Here is a 25,075-nt window from a genome sequence, read left to right as displayed (position 1 = left end):
TGCAGCATCATAAGTCTATTGTCTATAACTAGGAACCTAGATTTTTGCAAATGTGATACCACTGAGGAACATTAATTGTTGCAAGGAAGTGTTTAGAAATGTGCAGCGATGCATCGTGATTACTTTCTTGATGCCTATGAAATCACAAAATAACTTGAATATGACTTATTATTCAATTTCTATAAGATTTTTTTTTTAATTACAACATGTTTTCACATTAAAGAGAGAGAAAACATTGGGTGCATAGCTGTTTGGGTGCCACAGTCTAACAAGTGGCATGATAATTGCCTCTGTTGTCTGGCTTCTGAAATGAGTCCATTACTAATTTTTTCCAAGTAGCTCCCCAATTGTTCTCATTATCCTTGGTTAGAGCCAAAATTTTACATGATTTTTACACTATTTATTTATGTACAATAATTTTCTTTTGTTTCCCTTACAGTTCCAGGATGCACTGGAGTCTCAGCCAGTGTAAGTACAAAGGCTATATCTTTGTATTATTTCCATAATTTGGATATAGGTATAATTGATGCAAGTGAATAAGCCTAAATTGATATAAAAGAAAGTTGTTTTCTCTAAGCTACTGTGAGACTAGACACATGTTATGGCTTTATTTGAAAGTTTATATTGGTTTATTAAACAGCTTGAAAGCCACTGAAGAGCTGAAATTTTGAAATATGTGTCAATGTTCTGTTCCAAGTACAGAACGTTGCACTGTCATTGCATGTGAATATTTAACTCATTATTACACCATGCAAGTTAACAGATGGAACTTCTAGTATCCTCCTCCTCCGCCATTCCCCACACTGCTCATCATTCATCATCATTCTTCCTCGTTCTCACAATTAGATACAACTACAGGAATTTTGTAGCTTCGCTACCGCTACAAATACAATTTTCAAAATGTAGCATTGCTACAGCTACAGTAGTGATGCTACATGTAGCTCGCTACTTCTGACCAATGACAAACGGTATATATCTCCCTATGCTAGTTTTCCAGAGGCTTAGTGAACACCAGAGCTGCTCCATGCCGGGACATTCCTTGAAGGATTTCTAAATGAAATTACCCATCTGGTAATGAAACCCAATTATCCTGCATTGTGGTCAGATACCCTACCAATCAAACCACTGCATGTCTCTGTGTAGAAATTATTTTAATCATAACTGAATACAAAACATGCTAAAGTTTCTGAAGAATCCATTTAATTTGATATTATTGTATGTATTAGATGTATGATTGGTTGCTGAAATGTAAAGTATGTCCCAGTCATGAACCTTTATGTTTCAATTGTTCTTTCAAGGTTTAACCTTTTCTATCTTCAGACAAATTAAAGTGTGTTAAAATATCATTTGCCTAAGACTGCACACTAAGGCCAGCCGCACAACGGATCTGGCATGACAAGTCACGATGTGATGCAAAATGGTGAGTCACGAAGTGACACAATGCAACAACATGGGACAAAAAGCAACATAACACGACGAGTCACTTTTTTTTCCCCCGACAAAATGAAACAAATATTTATTATTATCAGCGCTTTTTTCTGGAAAGTTTTCGGTACTCTACAAGTTGGTTTGCTGTTATTATTTGTTATTGTGTTTAGCAGAAGAACTGCTCTAAATATTGTGGTATATAAATGATCATGCATACATGTGATTTGTATTATTATTGCATCCAAAGTAAATGTATAAACACAAGATCTATCACATCTGTCATTTCATGAAATTTGATTCTCATTTGCATCTTAAACAACACTCACCACAATATTTATTTTTTTTTCTACATTTCCGGTCAGCCCACCGACTGGAGACAACTTTAGTACAAGAACTTTCTTTTATCCCTTTTATCTATTCTTTACAAGGAATAATGTAACAAAGAATGGACTTTTGTATGGTGCTTTAAATATATCAAGTGAATGTCCATTGTCCCGGTAGGAACCAAATTTTGCCAGAATGAAGTTCTGGTGCATTCCGGCTCACTATGCGCAGCCCCCCTCCAAGAAAGGAATATGTTTAATTTGCATACTGCATCCAAATAGTTATTCGAGCAATAGGTATCAAACTGGCTTGAAGATTGATTTTCTTGTACAATTTACAATATGTTTGTACATTACAAGATAATTTGTAATTAGTCTATTTTTTCACGTAATGTAATTGTAATGTAATTCATCTCCTGTGCCACTTCATTCCATAGCGCATCAATTTTGTCCTTATTATGATGCTCAGTTGATGGATAATCATACAGTTGAGGCCTCACATGCACAAGAACGATTGGCTGCTCTGTATCAAGCTCTATTCTTAACCTTGACTGCACTGTCAGTTACATATATATGTTCTGTAAAACGATTCAGTGATGAGTCACGTGCAGGTGGTGCACTGAGAAGAAAAGATTCACACATGCACAGAGAGTTTTGTCTTATCGTGCTCCTGCAAAAGACCAAATTCCCATGACCTTCACTGTTTTGTTGCACACAGTCACAACGTGACTCGAGTCAAATGTTTCGTCTGGTGTGCGGTGGCTCATAAGAGTACCCATGTTAAACATTCCCCGAGTTGGTTTGAGTTGGTTTGCAACAAAAATGACTTATCGTGTCGGATCTGGTCTGTGGCTGGCCTTAAATGCCATAACTACATTTGATTGTTAGAATACAACAATCATAATATATATATATCAAGATAAATTGCTTACAATATAATTTCTGTATGTTAAGCTTTATTTATTTTTACCTTTTTCCTTCAGGCCCTGCACTATGGATTTGAACACTGCCATGGAAGAAGCAAGGACTGCTGTCCACTACTTCTTCAATAACAAGTTTACAGAAGCTAAGCAACTTCTTGAACCATGGTACGTGTAGTTTTTAGATGTTGATGTGGCATGTGTAACAAAGCTGAAATTTGCAGCAGCTTGTCATATATGTTTATTTTCCTCCAGTCAGAAGCAAATGCCTTTGGTACTGAATCAAATGCAGTGTAATGCTTTTTTGAGTGAATTGATACCTTCTAACTAGGCATTTTTTATGTGATATTTATTTATCAGGTCAGCACAAAACTTCAATTCTTCAGGATGGCCACATCGGTATGTGATGTTGTTTGATACTGTGTGCTTGTACTAGTTGTAGTGTTCCCCAAGTGTGAGTAGGAATCAAATATCTTCAGAATAAGTAACTTTTCTGCATCTTCAGTGTTTAGGGCTCAGCCAATACCACTTTGAATTGATACTCATACTAATACTGATACCAATACCAATGCTTGAAATTTGTTACAGTTAAAAGAAAGTTGTTCAAAATATTGATTAATATTAGTGGGTGAGTATTCCACTTCAATTATATGCATCAATTTACTTACCTGAGTTTTGCTACAAAATAGTCAAGAATTATATCTGAATATCAAAATATATTTTATTCAATCACAACATGCAGCTATTCACACTATCTTAATAATCTTATTTAAAAAATAATAGTTTCAAGATTAAACTGAAAGAAATGCTTCTGGAGGAACAGCAGCAGAACAGTGGCACATACTAGAAGTAAACTGATGCTCAGCAAATGATACAACACTTATGTTCTACAACTGTAACTTTTGGTATTTTATTACTATCTTTTCACTAATTTTTTTCCTTACAGGCAACCTTATGTTAACTTGCACATTTGTATTTTTTATAATTTTTTAAAATATTTTTTTGTTCTTTCACATTTGTATTATTTTATGACTATTATTACTACAATGAGTAAATTTATAATTGTGAAATAATGTGTGAAATCTTTTTTTTTCTCTTTAGTGTTAGTCATTCTTTCTATATGCATACATGCATTTTTATTTTATATATATGTACTCATATTTTCTCATGTAGCTCATGACAATGGTTAGGCAGTATAGCAGCCTTTGGCTGAACCTCACCCACTAAATCAAGGAATTATTATTATCATCATCATCATCTTGGTGCAAACTAAGTGGAAACTCTGAATTTGGATAACCAGGATAATTAGTCTGTGAAGGTGTCATATGCAGACCCTGTGAAACACCAAAATGCCATATGTATTTAAATTTCCACAAGGCTGATAAAGTGGCACCTTCTGGAAATTATGTTAGTGCAAACTATAGATACAAATGAAGTATTAAAATGTTTGCCCTAAATTTCTCCTTCTGCCACCAGACTACTCCATTTTGTTTCCATGATAGATAGAGATGTTCATAATCGTTTTTGTATGTATTACCTCCCTGTGGTTCAAATCTCAGCCTGGGTTAAGGATGTTCTTTGTGAATGTCTCTTCATCAGTTTCATCATATCGTAACTCATTCTCATCTTTGTGATTAGCCAAAAGTGGCAGAAAAGTGAAGTAAATTACACCAAATGAATCCATCAATGAAACCTGCTTAAGAGTCCCAATTGTAATTTAGTGCAAAATTCTTACGTTATTTTTTTATGAATATCAATATACACGGTGTCATTTTAATGGTGCCCATGGACCACAGGAACGTATAGAGGACATAAAAACAAATAACTTTTCTCAGTAACGTTTTTCTCGGTGCGTCATTTTGGCACTACAGTAGTTAAAAAATACAGTTTTTCCACCTGAATGTTGGCAACCCAACACAACATTTGACTGGATCTGTGTCATTTGCTGCAGTGAAACAGCGCATAGTTGTGTTGCAAGGAACACACCAATTTTGTGAGAAATGACAGACTACCAACCACATTATGAGCTGTAAAATGAAGCAAGGAACGCGTCCAGTAGACCAAACATCCAGGATATCACGACCTACCAGCGCCAGAAGCCCAGGAGTCATCCCAGGGGATGGGGGAAGTGATCCAACTATACAAAAAATGGTAGAAACACAACGCATTCAAAATGAAGTGTTAATATCGGATTTTGTCTTAGCCTGCATGTCAAATACCATCATCACCAACAACAAATTTTGTTTGACTTACAGCTTACATGTGGCTGTTTACGCCCAGCTACCGAGGTTCACAGTGTTACTTATGGCTAAAACACGTACAACCACAGAGACAACATAATGATGATTCAGCAGCAAATATACTGCCATATTTACAATTGCAAACTATTACGTGTCTATCCGATGCATAGATAAACAGTCGTGGAAGGCTTGTTTTACTACTATACTTATATCCCATGTTTTCAACCATTTTTATCCCTTACATCATAATGCCAAGAATATACATTATATTATGTGTTTTCTTTTCTTTGGGATTTTGAGTTCTTTCTTTTTTATTTTGTCAACTGTTCAGTGTCACAGACAACCAGTAATAGATGGACGAAGTGAATAAACTAAACTGTAGATGTTAACTTTGCAATGAAATTTGCAAATATTTGATCCGATATTACCACTTTCTTTTGAATACTTTGTTTTTCTATCATTTTTCGTATCGTTGGTTCACTTCCTGTTGTGTTATTGAATGCATTTTCTCACTTTGTTTTACATTACATAATATGGCTGATTGTATCCATGTCACTTTTCAAAGAATATGTGTGTTCCTGGCAACCCTGCCGTGCACCACTTCACGACAGGAAATGACATCACAAATGCAATCAAACGTTGATCAAATCATTTTTTGAATGACTGTAGTGCCGAAATGATGCACCAACGAGAAAAATTATACTGAGAAAAGTTGTTTGTTTTGATGTCCTCTATATGTTTCTGTGGTCCGTGGGTGCCATTAAAATTACACCCTGTGTAAGTGATGTCCCACGTTTTTGTAAAGTAAGTTTCTAAATATGAGGTTTATTTTTCTAAGTCTAAGCTTGTCATAGTTACCTGGTTACATGTATTAATTATGAAGGTGAATTAACATTCAGGTTCTTCATGAAGAATTTTTAAATATATATTGGAACAATAAGATATCTTGTCCGTATCAGAAAATTTTATATCAGTTTCTTATCAGTATTGGCAATAATATGTTTTCCAGCCCTGCTAGAAACATAAAGAGCAAATAAATCACTGCCCTAACAGGCAGACAGATGAAGATATTTAAATAATAAAAATATGCTGCAATGAGCTATTATATACTACTGTACTATATAATCTGACTATATAAATTCCATGGTGCAACAGCACTTTGAGAGCCTATGTTTGTGAAGTAGGTTTTCATTATGTGAAGCATGGTCAGTGCATCATGTCTCATTAAACACAGACACATGGATAAGATTGAGTTGTAATGATGCTGTTTATAAAACATATTATACGATATTGCATTTTATTTCAAATCTGGGACTGTTTACCTCCTGTACCTCTCATTAAGATTGATTCCACCAATTCTCAACAGCCATGGGCAATCTGAAAACACAACATGCACAAAATATCTATGATTTGCATGTACACATACTATCCTTTATTAATTTTTAAATGGCCTCCTCGATGGCATAGTGGTTCCGTCATCACCTTGTAATCAAGGGGTCCTGGGTTCGGTATCGAGCAGAGGCACATAGTGGTTTGGATCCCACTTTAAACTGTAGGTCTAGTAGCGTTTAGCCTTACTGTGCATAAAGTGGGCTTAAAACACCAATCAATCAATCAATTCATCTTAAGTCATATTACTCACGTTAATTCTTCGTGCAAGATTGCTGTGAACATTTAACATAAAGTTTAACTTTGTAAACATAAAGTGACACAAATGCTTGCTCCTGAATAAAGGTGAGTGGCGATCTTAACAGGTGTTTCTAGTTAAATTTTAGAAATATCCTGTGACATGGTAGCTGTCGAACTGGGATTTTTTAAATTTTATTTTTAACAGTGGTAAATTTCAAAATGGGAGGGAGTGTTTAGCATGTTATTTAAGTTCTGCATGAAACCATTATATTATTTTTAGATTTGAAGGTGTGAGGAAAGTGAATTATTGTCTGGTTATTGCAACATTCTAACTTTTTTTTTCTTTGGTATCCTCATGTTGTTCATGAAACATGGATATTTTTCTTGTTGGATTTCGGTAATTGGTGTTGGCATGATTTGGTTTGGTTATTAGTTATTGCCTGTTCTCTAAAATAATATCAATATTTAAATTATCCTGCTGTTCAACTATGTAAGTTGTGAATAATTAAAACTATGGTACACACTGTTATATTATAAATAACTTCTTATACAGTCAGTGATAAAATAATGTTGCAATGAATATATAATGTTATAGAGGATTGTAAAATTGTTGCACAGCTTAAAAACTCGCACTAAAAACACTATAATTTTTATGTAAGTTCCATTACATCAATTTTTGATACCCCTTCTATTTTGATCACAAGTAATTGTTTTTTTTTATTAATTTGCATATGGGGGGCACAAGACCTTGTTATTAATATTTATCTGGAGATACAGAACAAGCAAACAGAACTTCGCAGATATAGCTTAACTCCAATGCCAAGTATACAAGTCTTTCCTCACCATTTAAACCATGTCATTAGATGAGAAGATATTTCATTTAATTTTCTCATTAATATAGAATTACTTTTGACTACCTTAAAGCTGTAACTGGTTATGAATGGTGGAGGTGCTAGTCATTTGTCTTTGGGAAGTGCAGTAGGATCACTGTCTTATGTACATATTTCTTGAAGACTTGAGTGCGCATGAAAACAAGCACTTTTCTTTGTGCATGACAATATCATTCACATATTAGTAGTTGTATTGTACACTGTATTGAGGTGCAGTTACTATTTTCTCTTGAAACAATGAGGAATCAATTTGATGCATGTCAAGAATCGTACTCTTTATTTGAAGGTGGCGTTCTTCATTCATGGTTCTTAATTTGTCTCCTTTCAGGGCTGAAAGCAGTATGTATCATGCATTAGGTAACTGTGTTTTTAAATTTTTGGAAGCCATGCTAACATTTGAACATGTGAGTTGATTCAGCATTAACTTTCTTGTACTGTAACTTTAATGTAGATTTTCTTTTAGTATAATATGTTCAGCATAGTTGTATGGTATTTTCTTTCAGTGAATGTGACTTTCATTCCTACTATGTAAATGGTATGATAATGCACATAACATAGCACCTATGATATTGTTCTTGCATGTGTGGTTAATAATCTTAGTATTTAGATTGCTTCAGTTTGGATAGTTTACTTCTCAAACACCACTTTTAAAATGTTGTGTGCTTCAGTTTGGATAGTTTCCTTGTCCAACACCACTTTTAAAAAATTGTGTGAATGTATATTTATCTGCATGAAGTGTAGAACGGAGTAACCAGATTGGGAACATAGACCGCATTCACTTCACCTAGAAAGATAGAGTGCCTTATTGGGTGAGGTGGTGATAAATTTTCCCAAAATCTAAATAACTCTGTTCGAATTCCAGCCTAGGCATGGATGTTCTTTGTGAGTGCCCCTTCATCAATTTCATCATATCATCAATCAACCTTATCTTTGCAATTAGCCAAAGTGGCAATAAAGCAAAGTAAAATAAACCAAATCTAAATATCTAAATAACAATTACCATAGATATGAGAGATGAGAATGTATATGAGGTTTGCAGTGAAGATATAGGGCATACGAGGACTATTTTTTTTTCAACCTCTGATAGGGCATGAAATCAAAACCACAGTGAATAGCAAAATGGGTTTATTGACAAAAGGTACATACATGTATAATCTGCTTTTCAACGTACTCACCCAGACATTTATGGTACTGATAAATACCCTCTGGAAGAAAAGGTGCCGCCTGTCTGTTGAGCCAGGTCTGCACGGTGTCCCGAAGCTCCTCATTGGTGTGGAAGTGCCATCCTCACAACCACTTCTTCATCGCAGGGAGAAGGTGGAAGTCACTTGGCACCAGGTCTGGGATGTAGGGACGGTGATTAAACACTTCCCAGGGAATCGTTGATGAAGGTCTTGGGTTGATGCAGCAACATGTGGTCGAGCATTGTCATGAAGCAAGACAATGCCTGAAGATAGCATGCCTCTCAGTTTGTTCTGGATGTCTCTGCATGGTCTGCGAAATGTCACAGTATGCAGCTGCATTGATTGTGCCGCCGGCTCCATAAAGTCAACCAGTAACACACCTCGCACTAGGTGGGAAAGTCGATTGTAGCAGACATCTCTACGTGCCCTTTGCTGAGCTTCAACTGAAGCGCTGACCTTGGCAGTGATGGTGGTAGTGGCAAGGAGGATGCCAATCACGCTGCTTGATCCCCTGCTTCCTAGCACTTCACGGGTCACCTGGCAGTGCCATCGGAGGTTGGAGAAAAAATAACCCTCATAAAAAGCCACTTCAGGTAACTTAAACACCTTGTAATTCAAGGTTCCAAGTTTGATTTGCAGTGGATCATTGAAATGCATTTTTGCAGTTAATATCACATGCAAACTGCAGGTCCTGTCCAGGTTAATGTTCACAACTAAAATGGATCCTAAAATTAAGTAATGGTCCCTTTATATAAGACTACAAAGTGGTGTTCATAGAGTGTTTCATGTGCATATACTAGTTTGTATAACAGAATACATTGCTTATCACTGTAAGGTTAATATGAAAGTTACAAGAACTGCCATGTGGATAATTTGAATAAACCAGTTGTGAAGCTACAGGATAGTGGTGCAAAACCATGTGTAAAATGAACACAACTTTCGTTATAATGTGCTTTTAATGCTATTTTGCTTACATTACAGTATAACTGCTCAGTTTAGTGAATAATTGTTTCTGTTTGGTGTAATATTGTCACATACTTCCCAAGTGAGACCATTCCATCAACAATGACCATTGATTGATTCACCCACATGCACATGCCTTTGGGTCTTATTATCTCTTCACACAGGGATGTTGCGCCAGAGCGGTACATTTCTTTGTTTGATGAGCATTTGTGAAGCATTTCAGCTTAAACTCCATTCACCCCTCTCCTCATGTGAATCAAAATATCCTATTTTAGAATCTGGTCTTGTATGATGGAAAGCTTAAGATAAAAAGAGAAATATCCTGTAGAGGTTCACAGATTGAAATGTGAAATGAACCTTTTGTGGCTTACAGGTTAATGGCTAAATGAATTCTGGAGAATATTCCAAGCTTTGTGAGCTCTTCAATCTCATCTTTGGGGAAATTAGGTCTGAGAACATTGGAATATTTTCCCAAACTCCTCTGGCTGTTAACGTGGGAGAACTGTCTTTATTTTTCCCTGTTCTTAAAAAGGTAAATGTACCCCTGTGTGTGTTCACTCATGCCATGAAGGCATATGGGGTGATTTGGAGATACAGTCAACTCTCGATACAACGACCTTTCACAATTCCTGGGAAAATGGTCGTTGTTTCGAAGGGGTCGTTATTGGAATTTGCACCAATTTTCAGCTTAAACGGAGCTCAAACGGACATAAAGGTGCCTAGGAGATGGTATGGTATCCTGGTAGTTATACAACCTGTTATGCACATGACGCGTTTTGTGAGAAGGAAAATAGAACATGAAAACGTTTTCATAAAAAAGGATTTAAAATAATGTTACTTTCTTTCAATTGTGCACAGTCGTTGCTTTCCCAGGAAATTCTTACAATTCTAGTTCATGAGAAACCCATTTGCACTGAGACCTATGGAAAAGAAAACAATATCTCCCTTATTGCAAGCGAAACTCGAAGAATCTTGACACCAGTCAGACTGGCACCAGCAAAAGTCGGGAGATATCTGGCAGAATGAAGGTTGGATTTTATACGGGTCTACTGGAGCATTGTCTGTTACAAGATTAACTGGTAAGATTAGATCTCTCGGGAGAAACAACACAACCTTTCTAGGGGGAAAAAAAGGCGGGGCTGTAAATTTCGTTCTGGTTCGGCAGTGTAAAATACATCGTAAAAAAAGGTCACTTTTTCTTTGCTTCAACCAACTTCATTCACCCCCCTCCCCCATTCAAGGGAGCAGTCCAAACTCCTTCCTTGACTTGCATTGTAATCCAGCGTGAAAAAGGAAACGCGCAACTTGCGATCTGTTTTCACCCAGTGCGTATTCTAGGACACCTCATTAAACAGCGTCGCAGTCGATAATCATTCGGGTTTGGAATTGAATTTCACTTTAAACTGTATATTTAGTCCCGATTAGCCCATCAGCATAAAATGAACTTAAAACAAGCTTTATGAAACTGCGTAATCAAAATGGTTATTTACTCTCACGTTAATCGACCATTTAATGTTGGATTTAGGACTATTCTCGATGTCAAACACCCACTCCTCCAAAAGTTTTCCCCTTGAATAATGTCTTTTTAATCGGTCTCAGGGGCGAATTAAATTTACAGTTTTGCTTATCAGAACAGAAGGCCCAGAACATGAAGTTGTTTTAACTCTTGTTTTCCTTTCTGGAGATCGAATTTCATAATCGTCAAATCAAAACTGCTTTGCGAGATTCAAAACAATAACCTTTTCCTTCAGCGCTTCATGAGTCACTGCTGTTATCAGCAAGCAAAAACTTTGCAGACGCTAGACAAAACACTGGCGCCAGGTGCAGCGTAAAAACAAGGAGACCGGCTGGAAGTTCGAGCAACAGGTGGCGGAAGAGAAAAATAAGACGGAACTTTTAACAGCAGTGTAAAGAAGAAAGAAATGACCCTCGCTTTATGTTTTACCATGCAACAGACAATAATACGGGCAATATTTCCTATGCAGACAACAGCATAAAAAAAAATAGAACCTGAATTCTGCAATTATCAACATTGCCATGCACACCAGTGGCAGAGAATGAGCTGGGGAAAGAGGGGCACTTTTTTTTTTTACTTGTTCTATGGTTTTTGTTCGTTTTCAAGAATATATCCAGAACTGGTTGCCCCATTTCAGACGTGAAAGGAAATGAATAGGGGTGGGTCCTCTTCCACCCTCGCCTGTAATCAGCCCGTGTGCACACACGAGCAAGAAAATCGTGGCTGAAACAATCGGCATCGCCCCTCCCCCCACGTTTGCTGACAGGAAAAGAGGGAGAAGTCAGTCAGCCAACGGAACCTTTTTTTGGCAGATATTACGACATCGACACAATTAGGAAAACGTATGAAGTGGGATTATGATGCACGTAAGATCGAAGTAAACTTTTATGGAAACCTGGATGACAACGCATTAAGCGGGTTGAAGATCTTTAGTTGGCCTATGTGGTTTTGATTATCTCTAACAGTTTCGCTTTTTTATGAAGTGTTACAGGGAAAAAAAGAACACGTTTTGAATGAAAGCGGTTACCAGAAGTTGTCGGCTACAAGGCCAAGAGTTGCTCACTCATGGGAACCTTCTGAACTCTAGGTCAGAGCTGGACAGACTTCCAGGTGCCACGCGTCTGTATTTTGGAACCTTCCTGCGATCGTATCTCTCAAGCTGGTGAATTTATTGATGAGATCTGCCATACACATGGCAAAGACTGCAAATCCAGCGGTCATTTCGGTCTGCTCACCCCCCCCCCCCCCTTGGGTAGCGGCCGTCGGGTGCGGGGTAACATTGGTGCACTTGAGGGAGGGAAGGGCAGAGGTCAAGTGCTATTGGATATCACTCAAAATGGTGTAGTGGTGTCTATTTTTAGTTCAGACCCAATTGTGAGCGGTAGAGCGCTCGTGAAGGGAATGAGTGAAAAAAACAACGCATTTTTCGGCCGATTTCCTTCAATTGTTTTTAACTTTTTTCCGAAATTTTTCAACTTTCTTCTAAATTTTTCACGGTTCCCGGGAAAAGGGTCATTACTTCGAGAGGGTCGTTATACCCGGGGTCGTAGAATCGAGAGTTGACTGTATAGAGCTTCACATATTATTGACCTTGGTTGTAGTTGTGATGATGTGATCAGCATCACCCTGGCTGCGTTTACCCTCCAGGGGCACCCCCTCCATACCTATTTACGATGCTGGGTGGACCTCAAAGCTGTGCAGAAACAAGAAAATGACTGGAAAAACACTTGAGGTAATAATGACTTTGGTGAGTGTTGGATGCACTTTCCAGGCTTTTCATGGAAGGATTGCTGTATATAACCATGGATTCTTCATGGATGTTCCTTGCCAACCATGTGGTCTGGATTTGCAACTTTGAGTATGGAACACAGATTTCGGCACATTGGCGAAAATTGCACTCAGAACGTTAAAAGAGGTTTTGGCTACCATATCCTGTGTGATAACACCCACTCAGGTCCTTATTTAACTTATATGGGCCTTGGATGCCTATTTCCAGTGTAAGTCCATTGTTCACGGCCCACGCGGCCATTAGCACAATGGTTTTGGCCAGCAACACAACATCTGACCTGCTCTCAGGCAGCTAACAAACACAAGTGAGCTTGAATGACAAGCTGAAAACATAATAGGACACCTGACTGCCTCCTGTGTGACGTCCCAGCCTTGGAAGCCTCTCATTGGCTAGCTGATGTCACATGTGGCTTTTCCTTGTCTGTGGAGGTTCCAATTCCTTCCACCAGATGGCAGAGTTATCAGGTGGTTGAAAATGTAAACAAAGGTGTTTTTTCACCTTTTCTGGTTTATTTATGCCAGATAATTAAAACTGTGTTTGCTTTTCATAATTTAGACATTATTTTACCTATGCACAAATGTTATCTTTTGTATTCAATAAAAAATAAGGGATTTAGCAAATCTATGATTTGGAGCACATGGTTTTTTGTATTCAAGATGGCTAATGTCTACCTGAAAATTGTTACTTTTTAATAAATAAAGCATTTCTGTCCATCCCATGGGTGTAGCAAATGGTTTGTAAGCATTACCCATGATGCTAATTGGGGGAAAGTATAAGCCTTTGGGTAATAACTCTCACAAGCCTTTTCTGATATTAACCTAATGGCCCTTGCACTTAGGTTGGGTCTGTGGGTATTTGTGCATAGGCATGTATGCCCAATCCTTGATTGGTCATAGTACCATAGCACTAACCCACCCTCGCAGTTTATCACCCTTCATACAGCACTCATAAGTGCAAACTGGTAAAGACTTGGTCTTGATTTGTAAATGACTATAGACAGTTCTTGGTCTCACCTCAATTTAGTATAAACAACACTTACATCATGTGACAGCACAAACTATCTTGTAATAACATTTTTCTCTTCGATCCATAGTTTTGACGTTATAAACAGTGACATCTCCAGAAGAGGGCAGGGGGCTGAAGCCCCAAGTCGGTCAGTCTCATTCCCACACTGACACGTATTGAACATTTTTTTTCCCTCATCAAATCTTGACAAAGGAAGAGGCTATAATTCCCATCGTTCCTCTCTGGTAACTGTGACAATGGAGAAGTTTGGACCTGCAGGATTGGGTGGTGATGGTGAAACTGAGCAGGGGCAAATGTAAATCCTGTACTGTTTGCTGTTGCTAAGTACAATCAAGCTCAACAAAATACAGGAAACCCTTGCTAATATGATATTGGTTAATACAAAGTACCCTTTAATCCAAAGTTCTTCCCATTCCCCAGCTGATAAGATAGGATTTATAATGTATTTCAGTACAGATAAATCGAAAAATGGATAATTTTTAATACGAAGTTGTTTACAAGACCCTTCGGCAAAACTAGTTTTGCTTAATTCGAAGTAGACACCTGCGTAAGTCGACAAGAGAAGATCAAATGTGGAGAGAGGAGCTTGGACTTTATTTTAAGTTGACCTTGACATGTTTCCTTGTCCTAAGAGCTGCTGACAACTCTAGGGAACCAGCCGAAAATGCCCGCTGGACTTGCATTCTTTGACAATGTGCATGACAGGTCAAACTCTTTCACCGCTGAATGCACCACCTTGGAAATATTCTCCAGTGCCAGATGAGAAATGTGGGATAAGATCGCAGGAATGTTCCAAAATACAAGATGTGTGGCACCTCGAAGTATTGCCCATCTGTCTAGCTCAGCTTGAGATTCAGCAGTTTCCCATGAGCGAGCAACTTTTGGCGTGGTAGCCGACAACTTCCGGTAACTACTTACATTAAAAACGTGTTATTTGTGCCCTGTAGAACTTGATAAAAAAGTAAAAAAGGGAAACTGTTACAGATATTCAAAGCCACATGGACTGTGTTAAAGGTGGAGCTACTGCGGAGCATGCACACTTGTCTGGTCCCCCTCAAACATCATTAGTTTTATAGCATTCTATTTCCCTCGTTTTTCCATTTACAAAATAATTGAATATATATCTAATCTTTTGTACATTTCGAGTTCTTTGTGCATGTACTGCTCTGCATGTACAACTGGGGGCCACAAAAACACCTTGTCTTTTTTCCATAATCTGCACTGCATTTGATCATCCAAAGAATTCAACAAGTCCACTCCTTCATAGTAAAACTTTAACAAATACCTTTCTGGACTATCGCCACACAACTGATGAAAACAAGTGCTCATTTCTTACTTCCGTATAAAAACCCTAAGGTTCTTATTGGGGATTGAACCTCAGTTTATGTGGCCACGGTGGCTCAGTCGGTAACCCTGGGGGGTAAAGGCAGTCAGGGGCATGATGCTGATCACATCACCCCTACTCACAACCGGATCAAGAAAGTGTGGGGTGTTACCCCCACACCCCCTATACACCTTCATGGCATGGTGCTAAGCACAGGGGAACACTTTGCCTTTTTTTGGAAAAAACACGGTAACACTCAAACAAGCAAAAGGAGCTTGTCCCTGTGAAATAAGAACAACACTTAAACATTAGATTTTAACACTTCGATGGTTGACTGGTCTGGCAGGGTTGTGTAAATGTAAGAAAGGGGTAAAGGAACATTTGTTTACCTCTGGTGTCCTGTAGAACTGATGGTCTCGTTGAATCTGTAGACAAGGCTGGTTCTGAAATAAATCCTACTTCGATATCATAACTCCGCGGTAGCTCTTTACATAATTAATTGCAAATCAAATAAATCAGAGGCAACGACTGTTCATGTGATAAATTACTGAGTACATCTGGGGCGAGAAATGTTCTCTCGAACTATTTATGTGGAATTCGAATTTCTTGTTGTTAAAACCGTTGACGAGACCGCGTCTGTCAATAACTGTGTTTTTAGCATAAGGATGCGTTTGCATTATTTTTCCTACGATTTCCGGCAGAACTCATATCAGCAGATTTTTCAAGATCCGCTGAAGGTTGCTGGTGTTATGGCTTCAAGGAAGCTCTTTCAGCTTCTTCAACTGGGCCCTTTTTATGAAGTTATATATAACCTGGGGTCCCAGGTTCATACGCTTCATATGCCGATGAATCTGTACTGCAAGCAGCGGGGACTGGTGTAAACTGGAAGTTCCAGGGGACTCGGGTGAAGATGTCACCAATGTTTGTTTACATTTTTAACACTGTCTATAGGCCAACTAAAGATTGTCAACCAACTTAATTCGTTGTCATCTGGGTTTCCGCAAAAATTTACCTCAATATTACGTATGTTGTAACTCACATTTCCCAACTGTGCCGGTCATAAAATTTGCCAAAAAGTGTTCTGTTGGCTGAGTGACTTCTGCCTCTTTTCCTATCAGCAAACAGCAAACGTCTAAAATGAAGCAACCAGTTCTGAATACGTTCTTCAAAATGAACGAAAACCATAGGATAAGAAAAAAAAGTGACCCCCTCCCTTCTCCTACAACAGATCATTCTCTGCCACTGGTGTGCATGGCAATGCAATAACTGCAGAATTCAGGTCCCTCTTTCTTGTTTGAATGCAGCTGTCTGGATAGGAAATATTGTCCATATTATTGTCTGTTACATGGTACAATGTAAAGCAAAAATCATTCTTTCTTTTTCACACTGCTGATAAAAAGTTTGGTCTTCGACAATTGAGTTATCTTTAAAATGCAGAGGATTTCCCTTCTGCCACCTGCTGCTCTAACTTCCAGCCAGTCTCATTGTGTTCACGCTGCAGCTGGCTCCAGTGTTTCATCTAGCATCCCCAAAGCTGTCTCTTGCCGATAACAGCAATGACTCATCCAGCGTGAAGGAAAAAGGATCATTGTTTTGAATCTCGCAAAGCTGCTTTGATTTGATGATAACAAAATTCGATCTCCAGAAAGAAAAACAAGAGTTAAAACAACTTCACGATGCACATAAAGTTTGTATATACAGAATGAACCAAAAGTAGGTGGACAGTAAATCTACAAGAGGAGCATCAGCAGAATTGAACATTTCACAAACCTCTATTATACGAATCCTGAAATTATTGGGTTGTAAGCTTTTCGTCCCTGGCTAATTCATGGTTTATTGGAGGATAACCCAGACAGGTGGATGCAATTTAGTGAGATCATGCTGAACGTTATCATTTAGTGTCCACCTACTTTTGGTTCACTCTGTGTATACATGTAATCGCTGCTTTTCTTCAGAACAATTTGCGGGCTGAAAAAAAAATCATCCGCAGTGTTCAATGTAGGGATGGATGCCAAGACTAAAAAAGAAACTTTTTTTTGCCTCCACTGGGTATCGAACCCCAGACCCCTTGATTAAAAAAGTTATACAGGAGGAAAAGTTTTAGTGGAGCAAGTGTTTGACCTCCAGAATACTCCTAAATCCAACAATAAATTGTCGATTAACATGAGAGTAAATAACAATCCTCCATTTTCATATCTGAAAATATTCCAATTTCGTAAAGCTTGTTTTGAGTTGATTTTATGCTGATGAGCTAATTGGGACTAAATGTAGTTTAAAGTGGAATCCAAACCAGAGTTATTATCGAGTGCGGCACTGTTTAACCCTAGAACGGATATGTGGGGTGTCTCAGACCACACACAATATTTTAAAGCACCTTCTGACATAAATGCACATCAGTTCTTAAGGGTTTGTGAGATCTTGCATCTGAATATGTTCTTATAACTTACGAAATTATAGCCCCGTTCCAATAACAATTTTTGTGAATTTTGTTATTTTGTATCATTACCCCATGTTTCCATACGTGGGGTCATTCAGACCCCAGCAAGAAATAATACATTTTTTGTAATGTTAGACACTAGTTTTGTCATAGCAATTCATTTTGCTCTCGTTCAACTCTAGCATCGTGCTTTTACAGGTGCGTCATAAATGCGCTAAAGAATCAGCTTCACATCTAGTTCATAATATTTGTCTATAAAGTGATATACTCCTGTTTGGCCACATTACTGTAAGAAGAAGAAATGCATACTATTTGTCATGTTTCTTCCGGTATCCCTTTTGCTATACATCACCAATATTATTTACAACTTGTCACCTTTTTTGCTGAAAAATAACTTATTTTATGTAATATCAATGATGCATAGGAAACTTGAATCATGGCAGGTTAGTAGTGAGTGTTGCATCCTTTGAGTGTGATTTAGAGATTTGGAACTTTTTTCAAGGTATTTGTTTCAACCAGTGACAATGTGCTCTAGAAAAAGGAAGAATGAGCCTTCTGTGAATCCAGAAGATGGTAATTTTAGTGAATTTGTCTCGGAGTGGTTTGCTGAAGAGGGAGTTTTATCCTCTGAAGAAAGTATTCAGGACAGTGATGCAGAAGGATGCTTCGAAAATGCCCAGGACATGTGCTCCGAAATATCGAGTTCAGCTGAAAGTGAATTAGACAGTGGTGAGAATGAAACATTTTCTTCGGAGTCAGAAGCTGCTGTGTCAACTATTTTGACAGGAAGATGTGGTCTTCTGTTCCTAAACCTTTTGCACAAGCTCGTCAACACAATGTGCTACACAATGCCCCTGGACCTGCACCAGGAACTATAACAACCACGCCAAAGGACACATGGGAGTATTTTATTACGGAAGAAATATGTGATGAAGTATTACATTGCACAAATCTTGAAGGGAGATGCATCACCTCACAAAAAAAAAAAAACCCCTGGCAAAATGTTACTACTACTGAGCTAAATTAATTTTTTGACATTTTATTACTAGCAGGTGTTGAGAAAAACTGGGACGGGGAGACAAGGGAAATATTCCTTGATAAACTTTGAAATCCTATGTACAAAGCCAGCATATCTGTCAACAGATTTGAATATATACGTCGAATGATTTGCTTTGATGATAGAAGGACAAGAGAAGCTCGCCTACAATCTGATAAATTGGCTGCTTTTCGCCATGTATGGGACATGTTTATTCAGATGTACCGGAAACTAGTCATGCCGAATGAGAGTGTGACTGTTGATGAACAACTTCTTCCTTTTCGTGGACGATGTTCGTTCAAACGGTATATGCCAAGTAAGCCTTCCAAGTACGACATAAAAATTTTCTGGCTTTGCGATTCATTGATGTTGATGTCAGTGTATACATAGGGCAGAAGGGGGGAGAACCTGTATAAATAAATCTGGGACAATCTATTGTGATGGACTTAGTGAAGTCATTGCACAACTCATCCAGAAATGTCACCTTCGATAATTTTTCACCACCATTCCTTTAGCTGAGGAACTCCTTCAGAAAGGGCTAACTTCAGTTGTAACGATGTGTCTCAACAAACCTCAAAAACCAACAGCAATGAAGCCCAACCATGAACGAGAAGTTTACTCATCATTGTTTGTGTTCAAGGATGACCTCACATTAGTAAGTTACGTATGTTCCAAAGAAGAATCGGGCTGTTATCGTATTGAGTACCATGCATCATGCCATACAGGGAAATTCTCAGAAGAAAAAGCTGAAAATAATATGTTATTACAATAAAACAAAAGGCGGTGTTGATGAAATGGATCAGATGGTTAGAAATTATTCATGTAAGCGGCACACTCATCATTGGCCATTTTGCGCTGTGGATGAATGTAATGGATATAGCCACACTGAATGCATTCACTCTCTTTGTGTAGCAAAATCCTTATTACTGCAAGGACGTGAAGAAGAGTAGAAGAACATTTTTGAAGGAGTTAGCAATGAAGCTGACATTACCAAACATGGAGAAACCAAAGTCTCCTCAAGTTGACTGTGGAAGCTCTCTTACGTTGTGATGTGATTGCTGCTCATTCTGACAACCCCACAGCAACAAAAGGAAAGCAAAAGAGATGCTTTCTTTGTTCCCGTAATAATGACAGAAAGAGTGCAATTGTTTGCGTGAAGTGTAAAAAATGTATGTGGTGAGCATTCTAATGTGTTCTGCACTGAATGCAAGTAGAAACTTAAAACTTGCAGCCGTGTGCTAGAGAAAGAAGTGTAGTTTATGCTGATACATTAGAAGGAAACTGCATTTTTGTAGACCTGTGTGTTTCCTGTTGTTGTTGCTATAATGTTCATTGTATGATTGAACATAAGCAAAATATTTTAGAGATAATTACAAATATTTTTTTTTTGTGAATAGAGATAGAAATCTAACTTCCAAATGCACTAATGACGTACTAATGTTGAAAAAAATAACTTTATAGTGCTACTGTAAAGAATGTTGTGAATTCTGCTGCATCTGACAAAAAAAAGGTTGAATATGTTTTTATTATTATTTTTTTGTTTGTTTGTAAAAGAATGGGAGGTAAATGTTAGAATAGATCTGTTAGAACTTGGTGTGGATAGTAATAACTGGATTGGGAGTGTGCAAGACAGAAAGAGGTGGAGGTTTTATGATGCTTCGATGATGAACCTTCGGGTTTTGTGATGCCAGAGAGTTAGTTAGTTTATAAAAGTTGTGATAAAATATGTGTGGATATCTCAAAACGACATTAATATGTGATTTCCTTATCTTGTTGTAGACAATACATGTATTTGTAATTACTTTTACTGATATATTTTGATGGGGTCTACCAGACCCCACATATGTAAAGTAGTAAATATTTTTGGGTATGCATCCTAGGGTTAATGTGTCCTAGGATACATATTTTGTGCAAACAGATCGCAAGTTGCATGTTTCCTTTTTCAGGGTGGATTACGATTCAAGTTAAGGAAGAGTTTGGACTGCTCCCTGGAAAGGGGGGGGGGGGGGTGAATATGAAGTTGACTGAAGCAAAGAAAATGTGACTTTTTTACGATATGTTTTAGACAGCTGAACCAGAATGAAATTTACAGCCAAGAGTTTTTTTTTCTTGTGCCAAGAAAGGTTGTGTTGTTTCCCAAGATAATCTTACCTTACCAGTTAATCCTGTAACGGGCAATGTTCTAGTGAACCCACATAAAATCCAATATTCATTCTGTCTGATTATCTCCCATCTTTTGCTCTGTGACTGCTGTCAAAATTCTTCTGAGATTCGCTTCTTGCAATAAACGAGAGATTGTTTTTCTTTCCGTAGGTCTTCGTACATACAGGTTTCTCATGAACCAGAATCGTAAGAATTTCATGGAAGAGCAATGACTGTGCACAATTGAAAGAAAATACAGTTTTTTAAAATACCTTTTTTTTTGTGAAATCGATTTCATGTTCTATTTTCCTTCCCACAATATGCATCCTGTGCATAACAGGTCGTATAACTATGCAGGATAAATGGTGTTACCATCTCCTTGGAATCTTTGTGTCCACTTAAGCTCAGTGTCCTCATTTTGTGTAACATTTTTTTACTTTCTTTAAAACTTACAATATTATTATATAGTACATATAGATCTTATTTTCTGAGCTACTACCAAGTGTAAATTACCCTCACTACGGATACATCTGAAAATCATGCGCCATCTTGAAAATTTTGGATAACTCGAAGTTGTTTAATTTGAAGTTGACATTTTTTGGTCTCTTGAACTTTGTATTAACGAGGTTTTCCTGTACAGTACAGACCATCATGTATTTTAATACCAACAAATTTAAGAATGGTGATACCGATATAGATGTATTGACATATCGATAGCAACAAATTGAATATCAACTTATCAAATATCGATATTGACGATGATATTATTGATATTGATATGTTGATATTGATGTATCAAAATATCGCACATCCCTAATTGAGACTTGGTGAACCCCAGATTGGCTTTATTCAGGAACAAGGTTAGAAAAATATCCATCTCAGATCACCTTGTGTGTGATCTTCATCAGGCTACACAGTATCATCCCTTGCTATCTTTCACTCTAACATAAATGCAGCCAGGGCATGAAGCATTAACCATTTTGTTTTGCCTCTTGTACCTATTTCCTTCATATTATGTGTTATAAATCATAAGGATAAATGTGTAACATTTTGATTGTCTTGTGTTCTTTCTTACATTGTATGTACATTAGTAATGTATACATGTTCATGTTTCCAGCAACACATAGAAACTGCAGCTGAAGCTCTAAAGAAGTGCATGGCAATATGTCACCGCCACAGAAAGAAGGTTACCATTTCGGAGTCCATAGGGAAGATGGTTAAAAGAGTAAATTATGATAGCTATACACCAGGTAAGTTCTGGTGGCTCTCACACAGTATAATCTCTGATTTGAACAGACACTTTAATGGACATATATTTCTATGTGTATAGTTGGAAATAAGAGTTGTTACGAGTGAGGAATTGGTGCCTAAAGTAGGAATGGCCAGATATTGTTGCGTCTGGGTTACCTGGTTCCATAAATATCTAGATCCAGTTGTGGAACCGGAAATAGAGTGCCTGGATCTGCAACTTAAAAAGAGGTATTCACTTGCCTTGAGCATGAAGTTCCAATCTATGCCAGTAGGCCTGAACTAATCAGTCTACTTCATTCTTCATCCACTAGATGTCAAATTATTAATGAACCATCACTTACTTCCAATTTCGCCCAGATGCTTATGCCAGCCTGGCACCAAATGGCTTACAGGAGCAGTCCTGATTTCATTCCCACAATTGACTCAACTAGAAATAAGGTCTTCAGAGCAGGGTGAAGGAGCTTATATGGATCTTGCCACGAAATATTTCCTCAGTAACAATAGTTCAGGAGAATAAATAAGTTCCTTGAATCTTTTTTCTTACCTTGTCTGTTTCTGGCTTCAGATCTACGGGATATTGTACAATAGCCTGTTCAATCCCAGCTCCAGCTGAATGGAAGTACCAACATGGTCCCAGCAAAGGCCATGTGGAGGTACCTAGACTCATTTCAACCTCCATGCTTGGTTATGCAAGGCTGTACGTAAGGGGTAATATTTGTAGGGTATGTCCCTGTACGTTGTTAAAAGTTGCCTGTAACAAGGAAGGTAACATTTATTTCTTGTAATAAAGTAGAGCCTCTATTATCCTCAAGTGCCTCAAACTAGAGCTAATGGATGATGTGGGTTCTATCACATATCACATGTTATCACCTTCCAATGCCAAAATCACGAATGTGCTAAATCTTACTTTTGAGGTGAAAGCATTTTAATATTCAATATCCTGGAAGAAACAGGATTAATGTTGCCATCAGTAAAATATGTACCTACTTATGGCCGTTTATTAGAATATATAAGTTAGCATGCAAATGTATCAACAAAAAGTAGCTAGAAACTGCACTAGGTGAAAAAGTCAAAATTTCCACATTGGTGGTTTTGGCATTGGAACAACGATATGGTATATTCCCAAATTAACCTTTGAATAACAAGGCTGTGTGATAGGACAGATTTAACAAGTAGGTGTCATGGACGACAACTACCCTATTTCTGACTTTTAGACCCATAACTACTTCCAATTTTGCAAATATAGTTTGAATACCTTTAGTTTCAATATATCTTGCCAAAAAGTCCAAGAATATCATCAGGGATGAACAAAGAAAATATATCATCTTCTTTCCTAAGTTCCCTGATTCTTCCTTTCAGCCCAGGCAGGTGGTTCACTAGATTCCTGCTTCTGCTTGGAGTTCTAGATTTTCTGCTACTCAATGATCTGTCTGTCCAGACAGTTTCCAAATCTCTACCAAAAGTGAAATTTATATCATCTTCAACTTCCACATCAATTCCACAATTGACATCTGAGTCATCAAACATTAGTACCTCCGTATTGCCAGCGATACCCTCTTCATAGTGTTTATCTGATAAAAGACAGTCCTCTGTTTCACTACCTTCATCACCTGAACTACCTCCATCATCACCACTTGCTTTTCCTTGCCTTATCAGTTCATTTCTTATCTCTTCCTCAGTAATAATTTGCGAATTCACAGTCACGGATGCAGTAACTGTTGTAACACAAACAACAAGGCAGTGTCATGCAAGACACTTATGTGCACATGCCCTCAAATAATATGCAACTACGAGCAAACTAGTTAGATGGGGACACAGACGACTAGCTGCATGTCTACTTACATACTGGCTAGGAAGGTATACCACATATGAGAAACCTCTAATCAAAGGATCTTGACATGTTCACATTTGTAATGAAGTACATACAATGACCTAATGTCAAAAGTTTAGGGTATAAACCCATACTACTTGCACAGAAGATTGAACTTTCCCTGAACTCTACACATTTAGACCTTATATGGTGTAATGCCAGTATTCTGATCGGGTTGACCCTGGTTACTGTAACGAGGACTGAGCTAATCAGTGCCTCTATTGGAGAGCAGGTCAAAGCTTACAAGTTCTGGCACGTAGAATCTCCGTAGATGGAGAGAGAGACAAGACCTTCTGTGATACACATTTATTACACTCATTTGAATGTGTTACCTACAATTGGCTTCCTCCTCCTGTGGTCGAAGTATCTATAGCTATCTACACCTGTAAATACACTATTTGCATGTTGAGATAACACTTGCACCAAATGGATAGATAAATATGAAAGGAGTTTCACATATAACTTTGCCGCACACACTTATCAATATACTAATTGAGTTGTGTCAATCTTGCACAAGTAGGTAGGAAGTTGAAAAAGGCAGAAAGGAGAAAACACATTTCACATATAATTTTGTTGCAGACCAGGCACTCTGGTCCACAACCACAAAGAAAATTTGTTCTGATATTACTGCTTAGTTGGGTCCACAATGTCATCTCCCTAGTCACATGGAAATGTGCAGACAAATTTTCGTCACACACACACGCACCAAGGTACTTTTTGCAATGCCCACCAACACAAAAGAACAGTCAAGCTTCCCAGCTCCTGCACATGGGAAGGGACTTTCACTTTTGAAGTAATGTGACTGCTGGGAGAGCTCTGATTGGTGTGTGTGATCAACAGTAATGGCACTTGCCCTGCCCATGTTATTCATGTGAGTTTGCCATGTTGGAAATATCCAAATTTGTTTATATGTATTGTGAAAATTTTGTGTTTTCAAGTTTTTCACTTTAATGAGTGTGTAATGTAGGTTATCTCCATTAGAATAAATATCAAAATTTTTTCTTGATGCATGATTCAAGTTGTAACTACAAATCTTTTGGAAAATCATGTTATGCATCCCTTCCTAAATCATATTATAATCGTCATAAAGTATATAATTATGATAGC

The 25,075-nt window shown here is 37.8% G+C and overlaps 1 protein-coding gene across 3 annotated transcripts in view; it reads left to right on the top strand.

Annotated features, from left to right (window-relative positions):
• LOC145983924 (tetratricopeptide repeat protein 39B-like) overlaps nt 1–25,075 on the top strand; it is an 84,990-nt gene that overhangs the window by 5,960 nt on the left and 53,955 nt on the right. For 2 of the 3 annotated variants that reach the window (XM_083117081.1, XM_083117082.1), the window contains exons 3-6: nt 440–468; nt 2,735–2,839; nt 7,759–7,834; nt 21,965–22,097. In XM_083117081.1, coding sequence (XP_082973207.1) covers nt 440–468; nt 2,735–2,839; nt 7,759–7,834; nt 21,965–22,097 — 343 coding nt within the window. Of the gene's footprint in view, nt 1–439; nt 469–2,734; nt 2,840–7,758; nt 7,835–21,964; nt 22,098–25,075 lie in introns of those variants that run through there. The other variant, XM_083117083.1, reaches the window with a different exon arrangement.

The sequence above is a fragment of the Lepisma saccharinum genome, chromosome 2 (assembly GCF_977018435.1).
Source record: "Lepisma saccharinum chromosome 2, izLepSacc3.1, whole genome shotgun sequence".
Taxonomy (NCBI): domain Eukaryota; kingdom Metazoa; phylum Arthropoda; class Insecta; order Zygentoma; family Lepismatidae; genus Lepisma; species Lepisma saccharinum.
The sequence above is the reverse complement of the archived record's forward strand: the minus strand, read 5'-3'. Positions and strand labels throughout refer to the sequence as shown.